This window comes from Copadichromis virginalis, linkage group LG15 (genome assembly GCF_057382275.1).
Source record: "Copadichromis virginalis isolate Kocher_CV1m ecotype Utaka linkage group LG15, C_Virginalis_male_GT1.1, whole genome shotgun sequence".
Classification (NCBI taxonomy): domain Eukaryota; kingdom Metazoa; phylum Chordata; class Actinopteri; order Cichliformes; family Cichlidae; genus Copadichromis; species Copadichromis virginalis.
Genome location: NC_140632.1, coordinates 34,810,397 through 34,829,343, shown reverse-complemented (window position 1 = coordinate 34,829,343; position 18,947 = coordinate 34,810,397). Strand labels below are relative to the sequence as shown.

Below are 18,947 nucleotides of genomic sequence, written 5' to 3'. Positions count from 1 at the left end.
GTGGCGCTGCGATACCCGATCTGCCAAATCCCACTTTAAAGCTTGGTCATAATTAAACAAGACTTGGGTCAGTAAAGAAAGAATAAGTCTCAGTGATACTAAAGCCCCTTACCTTTTGTAGGTGTTTGTCAACTTTGCCAAGGATCAGACTGATGACGACTGCCTCACAGATGTGGTCGTCAGTAACGGGACAGCACAGCCAAACGCACCCGAGCACAGAGTTAATCCTCCCGTCAATAAACCACAACCACCAATCGTTCCTCCTCAACCAAGCAAAAGTCCACACCTGCCTGGGAAATCATCTGACAGCAAGTCAAAGGCGGGTAAGCCGAAAAAAGAAAAATCTAGCAAAGGCAAATCTGGCTCTGTGGCAATGCGCGCACTACCACATCCAGAGGAAATGGCCCGGGAGGTGGCTACGGTGAGCCGCAGGGCCAGCACTGAATCAGACGGCAGTAACAGCGGTCTTCAGGGAGAATCAGGCAAATCTCGTGGGTCGAAACGCAGAGCAGAGAGTTCCAGCAAAGATCCCTCGGTTCTCTTTATAGTCGGCGGCAACTCAGAGGAGAGCACGCTATGAAGCGGACTGGCACTAAACGAGCGGACCAAAGACAAACAAAAGCTTCATCTTCCCCTCTGTATGTCATTTGAATGCTGCAAAGTCTTCACAGGGACATGAAAAAATGAGCACTTTAAAGTCCATCAGTAAGAAAACGCCAGTGGACAAGTGGACTGAAATGTTACTGTCTGAGAAAAACAGAGTAGAAGCTTTAAAAGAAACAACCGAAGGTCCTTTGTGGTAATGACTTCGGTGCCTTGCTCAGCTCTTTCATCTGTAACTCTTTACCCTCCACAGCGAGTAAAATAAGTACAGAAAGCATCAGTTTTCTGAGTAAATATATTTCTAAAGGTGCTGCTGAAATCCTCACCAGATGACAGTAAAACTATACCATATCAAACAATAGATGTCCACAAATTATGTTTTGTGTTATAATGAGAAATTACACAGGGAAAAAGTGCTGAACACAGTTACTGAAATTGATTTAATACTTTGTTTAAAAAAAAAGGATGCATATAGGCCATCATGGATGAGTGCATCCACATTGTACCTGCTGATTTCAGGTCTTCTTGCAGATCTTGGAGAACTCTTCTGATCATCCTTTTCGCTCCTCTGTCTGGAGTCTTGCAAAGAGCCACTGGTTGTGACTGGTTTGTGGTGAAATTATGTCCTTTCCACTTCACGATTATGGCCCCAACAGTGCTCACTGGAACCGTCAGTAGTTTAAAAATTCTTCTGTAACAATCCCATCAGTATGTTTAGCAACAACAAGCATGTGAAGGTCTTGACAGATCTCATTGGTTTTACCCATCATGAGATGTTTCTTGTATGACAGCTTGGTAATGAGACACATTTTATAGGCCATCAGTTAGAACTGAACCAGCTGATATTCATTTGCACTAAGTGGCAAATTACTAATGACTGATTTCAGCTGATGTCATGACTTTTGCCTTTTGCATCTACTTTTTCCCTGTGTCATTTCTCATTATTACACTTAATTTATTATTAACTTGATTTATTATCATCTGTGGTTTGATTTATTTGCATGTGTGGATTGGATGGGTTGTTACTGACATCTGGTGACGATTTCATGCCGATAGCACCTTTAGAAATAGATTTACTTCAAAAATTGGCGACACGTTCAGAACTTATTTTACCAGCTGTATATGGGTTGATTAGTCTTACACTGTGTTTTCTCTTTCTGTGTCAGTGTCATCACTCCTCATTGGTTTATTTGTCCTGAATGAATGTTATGCAGGGGTCGCTGCTAAACCAGTGAGCAGTGTAGCTCAGGATTCAGTCATTAGACCTATTACAACCTCATCTTTGTTTTACAAAAAGCATTCTTTCAGTCTGAATACTGAAATATTCAGACTGTATGTTTTATGTTAATTCTCAAGGTGGTTTTATAGGTTAGAGGGCATTTGAGTGGCGGGTTGTTTCAGGACTATACAGTATCTCTTTTGAGGAGAGAATTTACCTCTTATTGTTTTGTAAAAAACAACTTTATTATATCTTTTATCTGAATGTTTTTTTATTTATCCAAATTTTTATTATGCAGACTAATCTTATTATTTATGAATTGGGGGGGGGGGTTCTTAACTTTGCTTGCTTTTCCTTAAAAGAGCTGGAAACCTCGTGATAAATGAGATACACGGGTGTCACTGTAGACGTTAAATTCATGTCAAACATGCCAAAAATTCCACGTTCAATCAAAGAAGTAATATTTAACAAAACAGAGCAATCAGTGAGACAAAAACATTGCCTTCAGTCAACAACTGTTTTTATTCTGAACTATGTGTTTGTTTCTTTCTAACAAACGACACACTGGCTGCTGAATGTTACCGTACTGTAATGGCATTTTATTTATATATATATATATATATATATATATATATATATATATATATATATATATATATATATATATATATATATATATATATATATGCATGCATGAGACAAACCTGACGTATCAGAAGGATTTCATTCCAAAATGCAACCTGTTTTTAACAATGTGGGGCAGCTGGATGGGTGAGTGATTAGCACACGTGCACTACATGGATAAAAGTAGTGGAGCAGCCAAGGAAACCAAAGCCATGTTTGGAGTTTGACCATCTGTCATTCTCAAACACTTCCTCCACTTACAGCTGATTGTGGGATATCTATGAGAGAAGAAATGTCACAAACTGCGGCTGTGGCGTCCTGTTACTGCACCAAGCTCAATTTCAGTGAGCTCTCTCCAACAGCACATTCTTTCGGGAATCTTTGTAAAGACAGACGGCATGCTAGCTGCTTTAATTCAACAGTACAGACTTACTCCCAATACTTTTGTCCATGTAGTGTAACCTTAAAGGCTTCTACAGCTGCGTGCTGTAATTTCCCAGCTCCCTCTCTTATATTTCCTGTCTAACTCTGGAAAAAAGGCAGAAAATGTTTAATAAAAGATCAACAATTATACTAAAATGCCCTGAAATACTGCAGAACTGAAACTGTAAGCTGGATGTCTCATTTTGGAATGAATATGCTGTTCTACTTGAATATCAGCTGTAAGATGTACGTTATTTCCTTGAAGTATGGTAGCTTAAAAGAATGTCTGGTGTTCTGAAAAAATTAAAAATATCTGCAAGTTATGTGTGGTTGTTGAGTCACTGCGGCGTCTGAGCAGTCAGGTGGTTTGGCTGCACCATCCTGAGGAAGATGAGAGGCGCTTTGGGTGCAGGATGAAGTGGAGGAAGGCTCATCTGTCTGTTTACCCTGCAGGCACCAGGTGATCTGTCTTTTCCAGCTCGTCTGTTTTAAAGGAGAAAAAAATGTAGAATCAAATTTTACCGTTTATTTGGTGTAGATATTTATGTGTACACACACGAAACCTGCATAAAACTTGCTCTTGTGATAATATTTGTTCAGTTCAGCTTGGAGTATTAACACTAAATTTAACTAACTGACATGATTTTATGTGTCACTGACTGTCAACAGCTCCTGTGGATTACGTACTACTGAAGTCAATAAAAAAAATAATTTTCTTAAAGAAATAATCGACACAAATAAATATCAGCATTTAGAAGACATCATACTTCTTGGGGTAAATAAAGTATATTTAAAAAAAATTAAGGGAATGCTCGATCATCACAGTGTGACACAGAATCAGTTAAACTTCAGGGATACCAGTGTGTCCAGTTAGGAAGCAGAAACCACTGTGAATCCTCCTGGTTTGGTACAAATGAAAGCAACTCCATGAGGATGCCGTGACCTCCTGATGTCCTTCAGCGGGACCTGAAGGAACATCATCCAGCAGTCCCGGGTTTACAGTGGGTCAGTAATGGCCTGAGCAGGCATATCGTTGATGAAGGCCAGTCAAGCTGCAGGGTGCTAGACTGTGAGAACAGGACATCAGGGCCCCGTGGACTGCATTTCTGGCAGTTTGATGAAAAATCTGCCCGTGAACAGCCCACTGGAGGTCATTCTGTGGGGCTGTGGCAGTGCTGTCCCACTTCAGACAATAGTCTGCCCTTCTACTGCCCTGTCCAGCTCTCCTTGTGCGAAGGCCCATCTCCTGGTATTTCCTTCAGTCTTGAAACTGTATTGAGAGAGACAGCAAAACCTCTGACCACATCTTGAAGGAGTTTGACTACATGTGTAGGTACTGTCTCATGCTACCACTAGTGACAAGGACATGAAATTATAAAGTAGAGGAAAAACTAGAGAAAATCCCCTACAAACACATCCCCTTATTGTCTTATTGTTGCTGCTATCTAACTGGACAGACTGCTGTCCCTGAAGATTAATGGAAACTGTAACATCCATCAAACGTACACGCTGCCCCGCTTCCCATCCTGCTGCCCGACACTGCTCTGATCTGTAAAGGCCACGAGGAGCTGATCAGTCCGGTCTTGTCTCCATAGTCCTTCCTCGGCCCCTCTCCTCTTCTTCCTCAGTCTGTATGTGACAGTTTGCAGCAGTGCATTCAGGCTGGACAAGGTGATGTCAGGAAGCTGAACCTCAGCCAATCTCTGCACAGAAAAGAACAAACTCAAAATATGGGACAATCTCTGAAGCTGTGGGGCGGGAGGGACAAAGGATAAAAATGCTGTGCAGTCCCATATAAAGACAGGCATATGCTCATGCTAAATAAGCCCTGACTGGAAGCCTACATTTCCCACAATCCAATCTTTAAGCTGCCAACTTCTTTTAGACATTGTCCCAGCTTGCTACATGCTGCGTTTCTTTTCTGATGCTCAACATCTACTATTTCTACAGGCTCTGAGGTGCTCCCCCTCAACCCTTCACCTGTGCTAAATCAGTAGACTGCCTCTTTAATGTTTAATACACTTCCATCAAGGACAGGAACCACTATGTTCAGAAAATGTCCCAGTGAATGGATCTGAAACTAACTCACACTCTTGGAGAACAGGGGATTGTCTATCCAGGGCCTGATGTCTGAAGCCTGCGCTGTAACTGCTCCACTGCCTCCAAAGCCTTCTGCTCCAAGCTTTGCAGAGCTGGTTGTTGCTTGTTGATGCACAGTGATGGCAGGCAGAGGAGTGAGACAGCCTGAGCTCTGATCAAATGGTTTTGGTTCGCTTATAGGCGGCGGCAGAAATGGAGAAGTCAGTGAGAGTCTTGCTTTGGTTGTTCTCTCTGAGGTTAATCCTGACTGGAGGTCAATTGCGTTTTGTTTCTGTTCCACTAGTTTGCTGACAGATGGGTCTCTGCTGCTGGTTTCTGTTTCCTGTCGACTCATGGAGGTGTTGCTTTCTTCTTTCTCGTCTTCCTCCTCCTGCTCAGTCTCCTTAGCCAAGGTTAAAACCGGCATTAAGTTGACACAAAGCCTCATTATGTTCCCTGATATCTCACATGTAGTCCCGTCCTTATCTGTGGTGGACCTGCTGTCCGATGTGATCTTCTTTATCCTCTTCTTTGACTTCACTGTGCTCATCCTGGGAAATTGCTTCTTTGCTTCTATATTTAGTGGGAAACCTGGTTCTAGTTTTACTATCACTGTGTTGTTCTCTTTCCCCATCTCACTTAATAAATATACATAAAAACACCTTTGACCACTTCCTATGAAATTATTCAGACATATCCCACAAAACTTTATTGCATAAAAAACTTCCCTCTCTGATCTGTCAGGCTGAACTCCTCTCTCTCCAGCAGCAGTGGGAAATACTGAGAACAATTGGAGGTCTCTGTGGCTGGCCCATTAAATCTGCTGTTATGGTAACGAGCACACAAACTGCTGTCACCTGAACTTTAAGAAGAAAGAAACCAAAGTCAAAGCAGGAATAATGCCTGAGCTCAAAGCTCTCCAACATGGAGGGTTTTACAGATGATGGAGGCGCTTACAGAAATTATGACAGGAATTCTTGTTTGCTGAGGTGGAGCAAAGATCGTCTATGAGAAAGATGCAAAACGACCCACTAAGGAGACGTTTAAAAACAACAACAACATCAAACCATTTTCTTAGAAATAAATCTGAAAGCTTTTTTTCAGCTGCTTTCAAATGTCTTTGTTAAGAATCATATGCACTTAAAATTATAACCTTTAGGTTAAAGTGAATGCTTCAGTTTTAAACAGATACTCACTGGACAATGATAAATTTTGCTTATTTCTACACTCTATTGCATCAACGAATGTTTTAGTAATAGTCAAAAATAAAATGTTTCCAAACAAATTCATGGTCCATGTTTTATCATTCATCCTGAAGTCTTGTGTTATGAAGAATTTGTCCTCCAAATGTATTGTATTCATTTATAGTCATGTGAGACTACAAACTATGGACGGAGTGAGTGCTCTCTGTGTTTTCCTCTCTTTGTTTGTGGAAAAGACAACAGCCTACTGTCAAGCTAGCAGTCAGCAGCTAGCTGCTCACCTGATAATCTGTCCGGTTTTTATATTTCTTGTGTCAACTGTATTGATTTACTTTGTTCTCGATCTGTAAAGATACAGACAGTGGGATCTTTCCGCCTATTTTTTCTGGAATAAGATGGTCGTTTTGACAAATAGCAATGAAGAACAGGATTATATGTGAGTAAAAAAAACAAAAATACGAGTCTGTTTCGTTAGCTGGCTGGCTAGTTATTAGCCGGTAAAATAAGTCATATTAACATAAATAGCTAGGTTTATTTTCAGGAGTCGTTGCTTGTATTAGTTGTATTGCAACGTTTCCTGCACATAAAAATTTCAATACACTCTGTAGTTGGTTTTGGTTATTTAAGAGTTAAAGGGCAATTTTAACACTTGTCCTTGTGAGCCTTTTAGCACCTAACTAGCCTTCCTGTAGCGGAGTCTAAAGGTGAGAGGCGGTTCTAATGTTCAAAATCCTGTTTTAAGCCAGAAATCGCAACACCGACCATAATAACTAATACGCGTTTTTAAGGTTGCATTGAAACATGTTTCGTTAGGTCTTACTTATTAAACTAAGGTTTGGATGCCAGAGGGAGAGAATGGGCGAACCTAAGATTACAGATTACATCATATTATGTTGCTAATAACCTGCAGAGCTCAGGCTAAAAATGGCATCAGCATGTTGACAACTGAGCTCACAGGAAGAAGCTCCAGCAGAGGCGGTCCACACAGACACCCACTGACCTACATCTGAAGCTGCTGTGGGATGCTCTGCTCTGTTCTGACCCAGTTACACAGAGAAACCAGAGGAGGGAAAAATCTGCAGCTTTCATGGGTGTATTTTCAGTTTTAGTAGGATAAATGTCATCTATATGCTTTCATCTTAGTTATTCCTCAGATAAGGTGATTACATGGCCATCCATGTAAATATGCGTATTTCAATAGATTTTTACTACAGCTGTTATTACATGTCGTTTCAGGGTGAAATTATTATTGTGCACCTGTACCAGGTGTTGTGCAGGAAAGGCTGTAACACAATAAATAAGTAAATAGTCAGTTATATGTGTTTATCCTGCTAAGGGCTTCTGTGAACCGGGCCTGTTACAGGGTACACCTTGCTTTTACTTTCACATCTGAGCATTTGAATAGGTTTAAATAAAGCAGCTTGAGGAACAAGTAAGCTGACTTGATTCCCTTGAAATTCCAACAACTCAATCAGATTTTGAGATTGGAAGCTGGAAATTCTTCTGAAAGATATATCAACTCAAACTCACTAAACTGATCCACTGTGCTCTGTTTTTCCAGCCTGGTAGAGGAGCGTAAATGCACCTCATTGCCTAGCTCTCCTGCCAAGCGAGTGTCACCCACCAAAAAGAAACAGTTCTATATCAACCAAGCCATCCGCAACTCTGACCTCACACCCAGGGCCAAAGGCAAGAAGAGCCTCCGCCGACAGGAGAACAGTAAGCTCTCATTTTACGTAAATTAAAAGAACGGCGTCAGAGACTGCAGGCTGAGCAATGCTGGGAAAGCATTGAAAGGATTACTTTGGGGAAGAGTCTCTGTGTGCAAGTTCAAAATGTTTTATAGGATGTATTTGAGGCTCCCGAGGCTGCTGGGCAACATTTTTACAAAGAATTCTGACGTTAGTGGCTTCAATACCTTAGAGGATGAGAAAAACGTTTACATTAGTTATAAAGTCATAAACCTGTCATTGCTTTGCTCATTTATCTCTCTCTAATCTTCTCCTTTGAAAATTAGCACGCTACCTTGCTAATCTCCTTGAGAAAGATGAGTGCTCCAAAGACGATCTGGAGGTTTGCAGCAACCCAGCCATCCCATCCATCTTCTATGAAGTCTGCACCAATGGAAACTATGTAGAGGTACACAAATTAGTGGCATTTGTTGCAAAAGTGCGAACGGCTTAAGAAAAGATTTATAATTTCACCGTGTCATGTTCTCAAATTTTATGTACTGTGTGCGCAAATATTTACCTGAGAGGTCCCACAGGAAACTGCCGCTCAAAAACCGTGTTTGTGTGTCCAAAGAAATGTAAACTGTGTGGTTTGGCTTGTGCGAGGTCTCACAGGGCACAGGGTTTTGAAGACCACCTAGAAAGATCAGGAACGCTGACTAATGTCATTTCTTGTCTTGTTGTTGTTTTAGCCGTGGAACGACTTCATGAATTGCTCTGGTGAGGAGCAGGAGAGGCTGCTCTCTCTGTTGGAGCTGGAGGAGGCCAAGAAGAAAAACACCAACCAGCTCCTCAAAGACCAGAGGAATGGTAAGTCTCACCCTTTGAGCCTTTAAAGTGAAGCTGTTTGTCTGACTTTGTCGTCTCTCTCTGCAGTAAATCCTGCCTTCACTGCTCAGGACTGCTTCCAGAGAATTGATCGCAGGTTGCGAGCAACTCTGAGGCGGAAACAAATCCCCATGGTGAGTGTCTTCTCTGCTTCAAATCTCTCACTGTTTGGTCAGTGATTGCATCACTCATGTATTTGAAGTCGTTGTCTTTATAGTAAGTAGGGGTGGGCGGTATAAACGGTATATTAATTTGGCCAACGGTAGAGATTTTGACTATACCGCTCTACCGCGATAGCACATTTTGTTGGTGTCAACAAGCTGCGCCTGTTTTGGTCAGTAAGCACAACCAGAATTCATACATATGGCACACTGTCGATTTTTGAGAAAATTAAAGGATTTTAAGTGTGCCCTATAGTGTGTAAAATACGTTATACAGAAGAAAATAATATATCGTGATATATATCATTACCGCACATGCTTCAAATTATACCGTGATATGGATTTTTAGGCCATATCGCCCAGCCCCAATCCGGTTGTTCAGTGATGACGCAACGAATCCTACTTCCGGGCCTAAAGTAGTCTGTGTTTAATATGGCTTTTGTGTTGTTAACATGTTTAATGTTTTGTATTTTCTTCTATTTAATCTCAAAAAGCTCCTAAAACAGTCAGTGATCACTGTTGACCTCCCTCGGCTTTTATTACCGCTAATTATTTATTTAAGCTCAGTTTTTAAAACCTTAGGATGTAGCTACAGCCCAGCCCATGCAGCAGTATATGAATGACTAACCTCGTATTGTGGATGGATTATCTCAGTTGTTCTCCTGGCTGAAGTTTGGTCCTTTTACAGCATCCTGCCATGCGATTACATTTGTTCCTGACCACCGAGAAAACTCACGTTAACTTTTATCGAGTGGAAAAAAAGTTAGCTTGTTTATATTATGCTAACATAGCTGTGTCGCTAGCGGTCACGTAGCACATCATTATATACCAGCTAGCCAAACTTCAGTAACCCTACAAACGTCACTGCTGTTTAGTTTTCTGTCTTCATTTATGTTGGAAGTGATAACAGAGCTGTACGTTTTAATTTGTTTCCAAAACCCCGCAGTCAGGACATGCTATATTGTATTTCGATAGAAGCTAGCGAGCTAACTCCCTGCTAACTTCTACCTCCGTTAAATGTCATAAATTCCGTTTTCATGGATGCCTGGATGTTAAACTCAATTGTTACACCTGGTAGAGCAGAACGCTGATCATTTTATTAAAGATGAAAGACTTTAGACAGTTTTTCAACTCTCAGTAATGCCATAGTGATCGTTTGATATATGGACCTGCAGCGGAGTTTAGACCCAGACACGGCTAGTGATGTCAGACTGAACAACCGGATAGTAAGTTCAACTCATGTTAGTTTTATGTAGAGCCAGTTATCTCTTAACCACCACTGGCAGGTCCTCTTAATAGACCCATCTGCTTGTGGCTTCGTGCTGCAAGAGTTATTTCCTCATTGATTAATCTTCCTATTTTTTTATGTTTTATATAATGTTTGAAATTTGTGAAAAAGAGGATGTTCATTAGCCTTCTGTTGTATGAATGTGCCCAATGAAACACTGAAGAAAATCAGAAATTATAAGATACTCCTAATCATTATCAGGGACAAAGATGATGCGCAGGGACATGAGAGCAGGACTCCCTGAGATCGCCTGCTGAAGTTTAGTATTTTTCCCAAACACAAACTATGAATTTTGTGAGATCTGTGGTTTCTGCTTCTCTCAGGGAACGCTGGAAGTTCTGGAGGAAAACCTGCTGAGCTTCTTCAACGCTCAACCTCACTCAGTTTACACAATCAACCTCAGCAGCAGGTAGAAATCCTCTTCTTTCAGTTGGTGTGTCTGTGCTTCTTCAAAAGCTTTTCATTCACTTTAGTCTTTAATTGGTTAGACTTTGATAATGGACAGTGGAATTACACCTGTGGGAAGTGGTCTGGAGAGCTCAGTGGAATGTCATTTGTCAAGTAAAATCTGAGCAAATTACAACCTAGTGATCCTCAGTGCATTGCTTTGGCACCTCATTAATGTGTTAATTAATCTCATCTCAACAATGCTGCTGTTTGGATTGTTCTGACAAACATGCAGGTTGAAAACATGCAGGTAAACCTGCTGTATTAGATTGCATCAAGTCTTTATCGTCTGTCACCATAGCGACAGGAACAGGAGAAAATAGCTTACAGCCGGTGGTGAATACACAGTCTCCCTTTGTCGAGATGTGCGGGGAAATTTGTACACTACACAAACGTAGTCAGTTTGAATCAAGTGGGTTAATAACTGTCACATTTCTGTTGTTTGTGTTCGTCAATCAGCTTTGAGAGGCTGCTGCTTCACGCCATCTGCCAGTATATGGACCTCGTCTCTGCAAGTGAGTGGCAATAATGCATAATGGCTCAATCACACTAGGGTAAAGTTAGGATGGTAGATTGCCAACATGTTGCAGTCTGAGTCTGTCTGTGTCGATGAGCACAACTCTTCTGTGGCGTGTCTCTTTGCAGTAAAGGTTCGACTCAGCCGATTAGTTATTTCAGCTCGTTATATTACTGTGTAAGGTCGCTGAGCGCCTGTGTCAACCTATGAGCTTCTCATTCACTCATTTTATTTCTGTCTGATTGCAACAAAGCAAACAGTATTTATATATATATTTATTAGGGGTGCAACGATACTCGTATCGATATTGAACCGTTCGATACAGTGCTTTCGGTTCGGTACGCATATGTATCGAACAATACAAAATTTGTAATTTATTTTATCAACTTTCCTTCTGACGATGCTGTCTGTGTTGAGCGCTCAGTGAATCTGCGCTCGACTGCTCCGCCTAGGCTGCACTGTCGAGCGCAGATCCACTGAATGCTCAACACAGACAGCATCGTCAGAAGGAAGAGCGCAGGGCAAGCTAGCGAGACAGAAGTTAAGCTCTCCTTGCAACATGGCAAATTGAACCTCCCCCACCCTCATTCAGATCTGGCGTTTGGAATTATTTTGGTTTTCATGTGACGTATGACCCTGAAGGTAAGCGCGTCATGGACTAAAGTAAAACAGTATGTTGGATGTGCCACGCAATGCTCAATTACATGGGTGGGAGCTAGTGTGTTAGCGCAGTTAGCTCGTTAACGTGTTGGCCGTCTAGCCCCAGGCACGGGGCGATCAGGGGTAGCTCGTTAACGGAGATTTGCCGTTAAGGTGGCGTTAAGGTCATTTCAACGAGATTAACGCTGACAGCACTAGTGGGAACACAACGAATATGACTGCGCGTTTACGCCGACATCATCCTAGTGCAAAGACAAGTGGAAGCAGACAAAAACAACAAGCATGCATGCTACAAACTTTACTCGAGTCATTTAGACAGCCGTTAGCACATGATTCTCCTTATGGGGACCTGATATGTTTAATATTGTGGCGAGCTCAGACAAGGTGGAGACGGAGGTGTCGTTTAGTCTTGCTTCCCGTGAGCTAGCCAGGGAGCACAGCCGTTTATTGACATCTGCAGAAGAACACTGCCGCTAGCTAACTGCTCAGCGCGGCAACCGCACAGCAACAACAACACACAGGGCGCCCTCTGACCCCGGAAGGACACACCGTCGCAGCGAGAGGTCATCATCCGTCACTATGGCAACATAAACAAAACATAACTGTACAAACAGAACCCCGAACAGCCCTGACCCGCTACAATATGCTGCTGAGAATATAGCCCAGAAAAAGCGGATAGTATAACTTTTATTTTGGAAAGAGCCATTTCTCTGTAATAAACTCTCTTTTCCAAAGATGAGTGATTCCTCAATCAGATACAGGGCTCGCAAAATCGCTAGCCCGACGTGCCGGGGCTAGCGATTTTTCCAGTCAGGCTACCAAAATCTATCTCTGCCCTGCCCATCGGGCTATTGTAGGAAGGAAAAATATATGTCAATGCTTTTGCATTCTTTCGGAAATGTAGCTGGGTAATTATGTAATTGGCATCGGTGAGCCACTGTCAATATGTGACATATTGAAGTCGCGTTTGAATTTGCGCTTGTTTTTTGCTTTCACTTTGCAATCGCGCGAACTGTGTATAGAGAGCGACAGCACTGATCTGTGAGTGATGATAATTTGTGCACCAATTCCTCTGACATCGTCTTATCAATCGTTAGCTTACTATGCAAACATGACAAGTGAAATCTCCCGCAGCTTAAACATGTGAGAGGTTGATCGCGCAGAGAATCGCTGACCGTTATATGTGTGTGTGTGTGTGTGTGTGTGTGTGTGTGTGTAAAAGCAGGATGATATATATTTTAGTTCTGCTGAGCCAAATAAGACAGGTCAGGGTGAAGAAGTGACAGCCAAAGAAAAGCTTACCACAAAATGGAAAAGTTATGACAAATCAGACTATAAGGCGAAAAGAAAGTGCAGCTTTATGGTTTCATGGACAAAATAATTTCTGTGGCTGCAATATGACGAGCTATATAACCGGGGCTGCACATAAGTGGTCCGCTGGTGCGCATTCGCTGTCAAAATAAAAAAAAAAAAACGCGCACAAGATATGAAGTTGCAACGCGTGTTTGCATACATAAGATTTTCTGGAGGAGGACAGACATTTGTTTAGAACTCTTACAGATGTCGAAGAAGCTCCTTTAAGCAATTACTTTGATGTGTTTAAATATATGTGTATATATATATACACAAAAGAAATAAATGAAAAATGTAAACATCTATGTTTAGTGAACTTTGCAGTGTTGCTCTGTGGTGCAGCTACGACACCGTAGCAAAGTTTACACACTATGTCTACTTGATCCACGTCTGACTCCACGAACCCATAATGTTTCCACACCACTGAAGTTTTTTTTTTTTACCTCTCTTTTCAACCAACAGCAGTCACTCTCCTCTCCAAATAACTTCTGCTTAGCTTTCCGAGCTTCCCTCGGGTCCTCTTAATTGTTGTGACGCGTGTTCGAAATGCAGAGAGGTGCGCTCGATTTGCCACACGGAGCAGCGCGAGAGTAAAGCACGAGGGAGGTGCTAATAATCGGCTCAGTCATTTTTAATGATCATTGAAAGCCCAGATCGTAATCGAGATTAAAATTCGATTAATTGAGCAGCCCTAATGCAATGTATTTTTTACAAAAAAAACCCCCAAAACTTACTGGCATGTATCATCTTTTCATCTCATTAAAATTGGAAGATTTTGAGTTGTTATCATTATAAATGCTTCTGTCTTTACATAATCGTACTTATCCAATCCTGGCTGCGCCTGCTAAGCCAGTTTAGTTTGTTTCAATCACATCACAGTGATCAAAATCTATTTCTCGCTTGTTGGGCCTCCAGGCAGCGACTACAATGGCTTACGTCAGACTGAAGTGGTGAACAAGCAAGAAGAGTTCCTGCCTCCTGGACTCCTGCTGTCTGCCTACCTGGAGCAGATGAGTTGAGGACAGGACCACGCCCGTTTCTGGTTCTTCCTGCTGCAGACAGGAGCTCTGAAATGTAGATATGATGTGCAGTCTTCACACGTTGTTTGTAATAACCACCCAGCTCAAATGTCTGCTTCTCTTTCTCTCTGTCAATTTTCCATAAACTAGATCCAAAAACGCAACAGAATCGATCACTGGAGCGTTAGCTAGGTTAGTTCGTGCTTAAAGTTGAATGTTAAACTGTTGGTTGGGTAATATGTAGTGAGTATACAGCTCAGCAAAGCAGGGTCTGAACACAAAGTCGCATCTGAGGCTTACAAACTGATACCTGTTTGAGGTTGGTAACTTGACCTCTCCTGTCACACCGTTACATTTTCTACCCCACAGTGTGTGTACAAGCAGCACAGGAAATCCAGCTGCTGAATTTTACTAACAGTGGACTTAACACTTGACAAAACAGGCACAGTAAATTACAGCAGTAAGTCCTGAAATAGAAAGCATACTGTGTAAGGTCTGTGAGTAGTCTGCAGCGCTGTGTGTGTGAAGGTTTTAGGACCGTTCTTAAATGAAATGCATCACCGCCTGAAACAGTAGCCTGCATGAAGCATGAATTTTAATCTCTTTATTACTCACAAGAAAGAACACCTCTTTCATTGCTACTTGCAAATTATAGTTACTCTCTTTCTATTGTGTGTATTATTTAGAGGCAGATTGAGGCTTTGAGGTGGGTCTGAGAAACCCTTACAGTTCAATCAGAGGCATCTTTTGTGACAGCTGAGTAGCGGCTTTATGAGTTCTGCTTCCAGTGCATGTGTGTGCCATGTGGGCATTAGGTTCAGTTTTCTGCATGTGCAGCAGATCGAGCATAGATGCTGACAGACTGCTGCTGTCACTGCACACTGTCAGTGTTATGTCAGTAATAGCCAACATTTAGGATAAGAAACTATATTATTCTATGTTTTGGTGCATCAACGTACAGAGTGCTCTCTCGGTTTACATGAACACACAGCTTTTAACTGCTAACACAGATTCAATGTATACTGTACCTACAGTAAATGGGGGATAAAACCTGCTGAGCTTTGACTCTCAGGTATGTTAAATCTCAGTATTTGCATCCCTGGAAAATACTTCTGCCTTATGAACACAGTTTCTATGTTTTCTCTGTACAATTTTCTACTTTGTACTGTACTTGGGTTTTGGAAACGTGTATCCAGGTTATTTAAGGAAAAAGAGACTTTATTTCTGTTTTCTTTTTATAATGACGGCAGCAGAGTAACAAAACTTGACCTGTTGGTGCATTTTGTCAACAACCAAAGTGTGCGTGTGAAAATCCAACTTCTCAGGCTTTTGACTTGTCACTCTGAATGTCATGTAGTGCTCATTTCTGTGTACTGTGTAGAGCCCAGCCTGTTTTTGAATAATGTTCACCTCGGGGCCATGTCAAATTTTCCATTACATGTACACATAATTGTGCCAATCATGTTACATTTAATTGACTTGTGCCAACATTTGAATTGAAAATGCCCAAAAAGTTTGAGAGCTTTATACAATAAACTGAAAAATCTTTGTGTATGTGTGCATATTTATAAGTATCGCTGCAACTATTAAATGATTTAAGTTTTTTTTTTCCATTTTCTCATTTTATTATCGTCAGAATGCTGAAAACAAAATCTGTGTGAGTGCTTTAAATAAATGGAAGTTAAAGTGTTCATTCACATTTGTAATATTGACTTAAAATCAGACCTAGTTTTATTCTTGAGATTGTTCTCCTTCTGCTGACCTAACAGCACAGGTATACGCGAAGGCTAACAGCTCTTCTCCAGCATCATTGCTCCAGTTCAACAACCAAATCTGTGTGAGATCAATATCCTTTTTTATCCATGTTTAAACTGAAATATCATCGTGCAACATTATGCCTTTGGACCACTTTTCTAAGGGTAATCATCATAGTATAAAAGTTTTATGTATGTGTTCCTTAATTCCTTCTGGATGAGAAGAGCAATCTTGATGAAACTTTGTATAAAGAAAATTAAATATGTAAATCACATATTAAAAGATTTTATACAAATATATATTTGTACATTTAACAGGTCAGCTGTTCTCCACCACCCCTTTTTCAATCCTGGCCTCTCTAAGAGTTCTCCCTGCACTGACATGAGTAGCACAGGGGGACAAAACCTTGTGGTCTCTCAGCAGCCTTCAAGTTGCAAAAGAGAAAGAACGCAGAAAATCAGTTGCAGTTCCCAAAACTCGGAAGAATTTTCTCAACAAGAATACGTCAACGCATCAGCCAACCCATCCTCCTCTAAAGATGATCTTGAAATATCTAAAGAGACCCTTTTGGGAGATCACTACGAGGTTGAGGGTTTCCTTGGAGAAGGGCGCTTTGGTATTGTAACCAAATGTCGCAATACAAAAACCAACGAAGTTGTTGCTATTAAAGTCAACAAGAGAAACAATGAAATTCTGCAACAGGCAAAAATGGAAATTTTCATCCTGGCGCAGCTACGAGGCTTGGATGCTGATAGATGCAACATTGTTCAATGGAACGAATTTTTTGTTGAAGGTCACCGCATCTGCTTAAATTTTGAACTCCTCGATCAAAGCCTGTGGCAGTACATGCGGGACCGGGGGAACCGGGTTCTCCCAATAGGAGAAATCAGGACAATGTTATTTTGGCTCGCAAATGCTCTGTTCCACCTGGGTTCTTTGGGAATAGTGCATGCTGACCTCAAACCTGGAAACATAATGGTTGTGGACTGCTATGAGTGTCCCATCAAAGTCAAACTTATAGACTTTGGCTTTGCATGTCCCGCATCTACAGTGATTCCTGGTGACTGTGTGGGGATGGTTGGTTATAGAGCACCCGAGGTTATGATTGGTAGTCTATTTAATGAAGCAATAGACATGTGGTCCCTGGGGCTGGTAGCTGTGGAGCTTGCTACAGGGCTTCCTTTCTACCCTGCGAGAAACAATTATGATGTTTTGAAATTCATCATACAGACCCAGGGACAGCCACCAGATCATGTTTTAGACTCTGGCTCATACACTGATAACTAAAGGGAGTGCAGAATTATTAGGCAAGTTGTATTTTTGAGGAATAATTTTATTATTGAACAACAACCATGTTCTCAATGAACCCAAAAAACTCATTAATATCAAAGCTGAATGTTTTTGGAAGTATTTTGTTATTTTCTGTATCACTGTGTTCAGCTTGGACAGGAATTTTATTTTAAGATGGCCAGCTTACAGGTTTCAGTGGGGTATGGAGGTGGAGGTGGATCACTATTTTTATAGGCTGAAACGTGTTAGAGCAGAAGTCAGAACACTATGTACAGTCAGCCTTCATTTCCTTATAGAGCAAGGCTGGAAGACTGAGGCATCGTCCAACTTAATAAGCACAATACTGCTACAAAACACAATACCCTGCATTGCATTTGATCAGCACTAACACCTTTACGGTAATGTTAATATTCACTGACGCTGGTTAAAAAACACAAAACAAAAGAAAGGAACTCTGTTTTTACTGTGTGACATTTGAAAGAAAAGGAATCAGATTCCATTCGTGTTCTTGTTTACGATGACACATCCAGCATTCATCTGCTAATCAAACAATGTCAGCACAACTGAAATTATAGTTTCCGTGTGCAGAGTTCACAGACGTGGGAGCCACCCCTTGTGTCTTCATAATTTGACTTTGACTTCATATTTCATGCCATCTTGGAATTTTTGTACTTAAATTATATTATTATTATTAAATTATATTATTATTAAAGTACAGGGAGTGCAGAATTATTAGGCAAGTTGTATTTTTGAGGAATAATTTTATTATTGAACAACAACCATGTTCTCAATGAACCCAAAAAACTCATTAATATCAAAGCTGAATGTTTTTGGAAGTAGTTTTTAGTTTGTTTTTAGTTTTAGCTATTTTAGGGGGATATCTGTGTGTGCAGGTGACTATTACTGTGCATAATTATTAGGCAACTTAACAAAAAACAAATATATACCCATTTCAATTATTTATTTTTACCAGTGAAACCAATATAACATCTCCACATTCACAAATATACATTTCTGACATTCAAAAACAAAACAAAAACAAATCAGCGACCAATATAGCCACCTTTCTTTGCAAGGACACTCAAAAGCCTGCCATCCATGGATTCTGCCAGTGTTTTGATCTGTTCACCATCAACATTGCGTGCAGCAGCAACCACAGCCTCCCAGACACTGTTCAGAGAGGTGTACTGTTTTCCCTCCTTGTAAATCTCACATTTGATGATGGACCACAGGTTCTCAATGGGTTTCAGATCAGGTGAACAAGGAGGCCATGTCATTAGTTTTTCTTCTTTTATACCCTTTCTTGCCAGCCACGCTGTGGAGTACTTGGACGCGTGTGATGGAGCATTGTCCTGCATGAAAATCATGTTTTTCTTGAAGGATGCAGACTTCTTCCTGTACCACTGCTTGAAGAAGGTGTCTTCCAGAAACTGGCAGTAGGACTGGGAGTTGAGCTTGACTCCATCCTCAACCCGAAAAGGCCCCACAAGCTCATCTTTGATGATACCAGCCCAAACCAGTACTCCACCTCCACCTTGCTGGCGTCTGAGTGGGACTGGAGCTCTCTGCCCTTTACCAATCCAGCCACGGGCCCATCCATCTGGCCCATCAAGACTCACTCTCATTTCATCAGTCCATAAAACCTTAGAAAAACCAGTCTTGAGATATTTCTTGGCCCAGTCTTGACGTTTCAGCTTGTGTGTCTTGTTCAGTGGTGGTCGTCTTTCAGCCTTTCATACTTTGGCCATG

The 18,947-nt window shown here is 41.2% G+C and overlaps 3 protein-coding genes across 5 annotated transcripts in view; 2 read left to right on the top strand and 1 right to left on the bottom strand.

The window, feature by feature from the left end:
* The window catches only part of abca7 (ATP-binding cassette, sub-family A (ABC1), member 7), a 29,497-nt gene extending 26,305 nt beyond the window's left edge, over positions 1-3,192 (top strand). Inside the window, exon 49 of the mRNA XM_085433108.1 lies at positions 122-3,192. Within this exon, the coding sequence (XP_085289234.1) occupies positions 122-580 (459 nt within the window). The 3' untranslated portion in view covers positions 581-3,192. The remainder of the gene's footprint in view (positions 1-121) is intronic.
* Positions 2,491-6,368, bottom strand: LOC146692863 (uncharacterized). Of its 2 annotated transcripts, XR_014915302.1 has the most exons (4): positions 4,959-6,368; positions 4,376-4,572; positions 3,728-4,139; positions 3,289-3,352 (listed from the first exon to the last, which is right to left on the bottom strand). XR_014915302.1 is itself a non-coding variant. In XM_085433104.1 (3 exons), exons 1-3 carry the CDS (start codon positions 5,580-5,582, stop codon positions 3,208-3,210), a joined length of 966 nt encoding a protein of 321 aa, XP_085289230.1. In that variant the 5' UTR covers positions 5,583-6,368; the 3' UTR covers positions 2,491-3,207. The 2 variants fall into 2 exon arrangements, 1 of the variants encoding a protein (XP_085289230.1); XM_085433104.1 differs by lacking the exon at positions 3,728-4,139 and having other exon boundaries at positions 2,491-3,352.
* A 26-nt stretch (positions 6,369-6,394) lies between these two features.
* Positions 6,395-15,844, top strand: r3hdm4 (R3H domain containing 4). Of its 2 annotated transcripts, XM_085433106.1 has the most exons (8): positions 6,397-6,586; positions 7,712-7,869; positions 8,168-8,289; positions 8,573-8,690; positions 8,757-8,842; positions 10,481-10,566; positions 11,064-11,119; positions 14,050-15,844. In XM_085433106.1, the coding sequence occupies exons 1-8, from the start codon at positions 6,546-6,548 to the stop codon at positions 14,151-14,153; spliced, it is 771 nt and encodes a 256-aa protein (XP_085289232.1). In that variant the 5' UTR covers positions 6,397-6,545; the 3' UTR covers positions 14,154-15,844. The 2 variants fall into 2 exon arrangements, with proteins under 2 accessions (XP_085289233.1, XP_085289232.1); XM_085433107.1 differs by lacking the exon at positions 11,064-11,119 and having other exon boundaries at positions 6,395-6,586; positions 14,050-14,152.
* Positions 15,845-18,947: the final 3,103 nt, after the last annotated feature.

Excerpts from the sequence above, each read along its gene's own strand:
- r3hdm4 (XM_085433106.1), top strand. The coding sequence starts at position 6,546 with ATGGTCGTTTTGACAAATAGCAATGAAGAACAGGATTATAT. Across the intron at positions 6,587-7,711 it reads AATGAAGAACAGGATTATAT|CCTGGTAGAGGAGCGTAAAT; the intron begins GTGAGTAAAAAA and ends CTGTTTTTCCAG. Across the intron at positions 7,870-8,167 it reads CCTCCGCCGACAGGAGAACA|CACGCTACCTTGCTAATCTC; the intron begins GTAAGCTCTCAT and ends TTTGAAAATTAG.
- LOC146692863 (XM_085433104.1), bottom strand. The coding sequence starts at position 5,582 with ATGGGGAAAGAGAACAACACAGTGATAGTAAAACTAGAACCAGGTTTC. Across the intron at positions 4,573-4,958 it reads ATCCCCTGTTCTCCAAGAGT|AGATTGGCTGAGGTTCAGCT; the intron begins GTGAGTTAGTTT and ends TTTTCTGTGCAG. Across the intron at positions 3,353-4,375 it reads GATGGGAAGCGGGGCAGCGT|ACGAGCTGGAAAAGACAGAT; the intron begins GTACGTTTGATG and ends CCTTTAAAACAG.